The sequence below is a fragment of the Pogoniulus pusillus genome, chromosome 24 (genome assembly GCF_015220805.1).
Source record: "Pogoniulus pusillus isolate bPogPus1 chromosome 24, bPogPus1.pri, whole genome shotgun sequence".
Taxonomy (NCBI): domain Eukaryota; kingdom Metazoa; phylum Chordata; class Aves; order Piciformes; family Lybiidae; genus Pogoniulus; species Pogoniulus pusillus.
This window is the reverse complement of record NC_087287.1, coordinates 1,038,857-1,043,462: the sequence shown is the minus strand read 5'-3', so window position 1 is coordinate 1,043,462 and position 4,606 is coordinate 1,038,857. Positions and strand designations below refer to the sequence as shown.

Sequence of the window (4,606 nt, the reverse complement as noted above, 5' to 3'; positions counted from 1 at the left end):
CAGCAGCTTTTCGAGAGCAGCATCGACTCTGGTTCACATAACCACATTTGCTGGGTTTTCCTTCACCATGTTTTGTTCCAAAAGTCTTTAAAGCTTCTGAAGAGGAAAAGCTTTTCTGCACTTGCTCCTATGAGCAGAAACAACAGGTGAACATATGTGGTAATGAGAGCTAATGCAAAAAGATTACAGTTGTTCTCTCATCACCAGCACAGTGGGGGCACTCTGCTGAAGCTGAGAAGCTTGTCCTATTTAATCCTTCTTTTCCGAATAGAGCTACGGAGAGGAAATTCTTTAGAATATAAAGCAGCCTCTGGCTATTCATCTCCTACACATGGCAAGGAAAAGGCTGTCTCTGTACTGAAATATACAAGAAATATCACTACCTGAAAAGCTAAACCGCTGCAGTATCTGCACTAGTTCATCAAGACCCTGTGTGTGTGCTCAGAGTCATTTCTGAAAGCTGGGGCTCTTCACTGGCGACAGTTTGGAGGTGATACCAAAGGGGTCCATGCTGTCTGTTTCGAGAGGGGAGGAGTACACCTCTGGGTCAAAGGCCTGGCCGTAATCACCATATTCACCGAAGTCTGTTGACTCCACGGGCACAGTGTTGATCATAGGTAAGAAGTGAGATAGTGGAAGAAAGTCTTTTCCTTTGAACTGCTGTCTTTGCTTGGCACTACTCAAAGACACGGAGATTCCATGCTTTTTTGATCTATAGACATTGTAGCCATCTGGACGAATCTCCTCTTCGAAGGAGCAGTCTTCAGTGGAGTACCTGAGCTGAAGAGCAAGCAGTAAGGAGAGTTAGGAATGCACCCACCAGACTCATTGTATTCACACACAACATAAACCTTTGATGCCATCAGCCCTTCTACCTCTGCTGGCAGTGAGGATGCCCCTCCCCACTGTCACAGCTAGCCTAGTTTGGTTCACCTTACAGACCCCACTGCCAAATGCATGCTGGTGACTTGCCCACTGCCTCTCTGTCTGCCTGCTGCAGATATGCAAGAGGGCATCATCACTCCAGCAACTGCCCTGTCAGTGATGGGCCACAGCCACTAAGATGAAATGCCCTGAAGTGTCCTGAGGTGGTCAAGCACTTGTCCAAGATAATAGTAGAAGATCTCCTCCAGCTGAAATCTATTCTATTCTGTTCTACCAGACCTCCTCGTATTGCACACAGACTGCATTTTGGGATATGAGGCCATTTAAAAGACCTGATGCAGAACTCCTGAGGTTAATACACCTCCACTGCATATAAGTCACTTTGAATCCTGGATATGTACACAGCTCCCACTCTTATCCTGTCCTGGGTGCAGGGAAAAAGACCCTCAGATGAGAATGCTCATTTAAGTGAGTGCCCTTAACTGCTGCCCGTATTTGATGGCAATCACCAGCCCTAGTCAAACAATCCTCAGGTAGAAAACTCTGTTGGAGATTTGCCTCTGTAAAGCTATCAGGATGAGGTCTGTAGAAAGGCAGTGCTGTCAAAGACAACCTTCCAGTGAACGTAGCCAATCAGGAAAAGATTACTGTTAAGGATTGCCCTTTTTTTCACTCAGCATTCACTGAGATTACAACAGAAGGGTTAGCAAAGTGTTCTTTCCTCAGGACACACCAGCTAGAACTCACAAATTAATAGCAGCACGAGTTAAGATTTGGTGCAGAGGAATGTCTTTTGCTGGGTATGAGTTTGTAGACTGACACTTGTGGGGTACTGTGTGGATAGTTCACCGGGAGCTTGCCTCACCAGGTCAGACCTTTCTAGATCCTTACACAAACATCATATTTATTACAAGTCCTGAGCTATTTTAGGCTCAGCCACTCACAGGTGATTGAACTCATGGTCAATAAAAGGCAACTGCTGATTATGTCTCAGTCTGTGGTGATAAAACTGTCCTTACATGAATGCTCTGCCTGGCTGCATCAGGAGCACATTTAAGACTCTCCAGTTCTTTTTCAAACGTGTTAGTAATACACAGTACAATTCAGTGTCTTTCAAAAGCACTTTTGAAACTAATCACCTTAGTAATTAAAAAAATTTAAACAAACAAAAACCCACTACAACCCCCCCCCAAATAAAATGATGGAATATTTCTCCTGCACACCCTGAATCTCAGCAAATCTGTGAACTGCTAGCTGAATTGCTAGCTGTCCTGATTTCTATGAGTGCCCAGCCCTGCTAACGAGGAGAAGGACATGAAAAAGCTTCCTGAGCGAGTGTGCACTACAAATGACAAGTTACTGACTGCATCCCCATATCTCAACTCTATCGTTCCCTCTTCAGTTCATTGGAATTGTCTGCAGTGTATTTTTCCAAACAAGTACCAATTACAGTGTAAGTATCCCCAGACTGTTTTCTCTGCAGGACGAATTTTTGTTACGCGAGTATACTCAGCAGTTCACAGCTTCCACTCCTCTACAGATTATGGCACACTGCACACACAGAAATCAGCCAGAGTCACCAACTTCCCAATGTTAGGAAGGGCACGTTTCAGGATTTCAAGTGGCTGCTGAGTTAATTCTCCAGACATTGTACTTGCCCTTTTGTTCTTCTGCTCCTGAGCTTAGCACTGATAAGGCAGAGAATTACCTGCAGAGCTGCCTGCCTGGGCTGCTAGCAGAAAGGTGGCAGCAGGTGCCCAGAAGATACAGCTGCCATAGCATGGCTACATGCCATTGGGTTTTCAGATAAAGTTACCCTGTGGTCAGTAGAGGGTATTGATCAATACAGGGTGATCAATACACCAGCAAATCCAGTCTCAGCCCAGCAATAGCTACATGCCTTCAAAACAGAGCTACAGAAAAGCTGTTTGAAAACTCTGTGACTCCTGAAGTGCAGTCGGCAGCTCTGATGGGAGCAGGGTCCAACCTCTGCGTCGTTTTCATTGATTATTTTGCTTTGGATATACATTAAAGCATTAAGCTAATAATTGACCCACGTAGTGTCTGAACCTATGCACCTTATGGCAGCACCAGTTTTGGTCTAGCTCAGAAAAGCAAGGAAATTGAGGCAGAAAGGCTCAATCCCATGTTACATGCACATTGAGAAACATCACTACACCAGCACTGCCCTTGTTAAAGATTCTGGGAGTCTTGGGAAGGGCCAAGCCCTTGTTCAATTGAAATCAGTGGAAATTCTACTGGAGTAATCAAAGGAGAATCCAGCTGTATCTTCACTAAGGTGTAATAAAAGCCATCACTCTGTGAATCTCCTGCAAAGCAGTTACACACAGACTGAATATGAGTCTTAGCCTTCAGATTCTAGAGTTGGCAACTTAATTATACAGCTTAAAAAACAATTTTAAATCACTACTAGTGACTAGCTGATATACACTGATGTGTGTAGAGAAAAGTATGACCTTACAAAGTGAAGTCACTCAGCTCCTAAAGCTTGTGGAGTCCCACAGGTGTCCTACCAGCATGGGTCACAACCAGGACAGGGAGAAGAGTCCTTCCCCTCAAAAAATCATTTCTGCTTCAGGAGGCCACCCCATATTTCTTGGAATTGTCTGCCTGGCAGCCAGCTGGTTGCCCTTCCTTTCCAAAGGACTAACCTTGGTTGGGTCTGTGTGTGTGTGTGTGTGCTTGTTTGTTGGGTTTTTTTTTGTCCAGAACACCTGACCTGAGTAGTGAGAAACTTTTCAGGTTTTATAGTGTGACTTCATATCTTTCTGCAGCAGAAATGCAGTCATGCACTGAGGCAGCATTTTAAACATAAACTCTGTTTCCCCCGGTCTGATTTTTCAGTTTGTTTTGGTAGGAGACATGCGAACATCCAAATTGTCTTCCTTGGTGAATTCCAACAACCCTAAAGGCCTTCCAGACAGCAAGAATCAGGAGTGGGGGGTGAAGGCACCCGAAGGCGTTGCTAACCCATTACCAACCGCCTCTCCAGCGCGGCTGCCGGGCTGCAAGCCTTCCTCCGGAACGGCGAGCCCGGGGCACAGCCGCCGGGGATGGGAGTGCGGGATGCGCTTAGCTCACCTGCCCATGCAACCGGCCCGCCTCGTCCATGCAGAGGTAACGGGAACTCCGCACGCCCTTGATAGCCACGGTGCGTACGGCCACGGCGCGAATCTCCAGCAGACCTGCGGGGACAGAGAGCGGCGTTACCTCTGCGGCCCCATCCCGTCCTGTCCCCTGCGATGCCGTCCCTGTATCGCCTGTACTCACTCTGCGGGCTTTGGCTGCCGGCAGCATCCACCCGTCCGTCGCTGCCGATCCTCAGGAAGCAGCTGAACAGCCCATGCTTGCTGGCGGTGTAGAGGTGCCGCAGCCGGATAGGTTCACCCCAGCCGTAGTTAACGTGAGGACCGGCGTCGGGCAGCGGCAGCGATACGGCCGCAGCGGCGAGACCCAGCAACGCCAGGGCGGCGAGGCGGGCAGCGGGGCTCGGCCCCATGCCACAGGAGGGGCGCAGAGGGACGCGGAGGCACGGGCAAGGACGCGAGGGGACGCGGAGCGGCAGCCGGGCGCTGTTTGCGCTGCCTTAGCCTCGGGGATGTAGCACGGACGAAGCCGGCCCCCGGCCTTTTATAGCTGCACGTTATCAGCTCCATCGACTCGGCTTCATGCAGCTCCAATATAGAGACATTTCATATGG

General features: G+C 48.4%; 1 protein-coding gene across 1 annotated transcript; it reads right to left on the bottom strand.

Moving 5' to 3' along the window:
• Nucleotides 1-447: 447 nt before the first annotated feature.
• Nucleotides 448-4,405, bottom strand: FGF19 (fibroblast growth factor 19). The gene is made up of 3 exons (XM_064163933.1): nucleotides 4,177-4,405; nucleotides 3,988-4,091; nucleotides 448-780 (listed from the first exon to the last, which is right to left on the bottom strand). The coding sequence occupies exons 1-3, from the start codon at nucleotides 4,403-4,405 to the stop codon at nucleotides 448-450; spliced, it is 666 nt and encodes a 221-aa protein (XP_064020003.1).
• Between the last annotated feature and the right edge of the window lie 201 nt (nucleotides 4,406-4,606).

Bases quoted from the DNA above. Each gene is read 5' to 3' on its own strand.
- FGF19 (XM_064163933.1), bottom strand. From the start codon at position 4,405: ATGGGGCCGAGCCCCGCTGCCCGCCTCGCCGCCCTGGCGTTGCTGGGT. The intron at 4,092-4,176 runs GTGAGTACAGGC...CTGTCCCCGCAG, and splicing joins CGGCAGCCAAAGCCCGCAGA to GTCTGCTGGAGATTCGCGCC. The intron at 781-3,987 runs GTGAGCTAAGCG...CTTGCTCTTCAG, and splicing joins CGGGCCGGTTGCATGGGCAG to CTCAGGTACTCCACTGAAGA.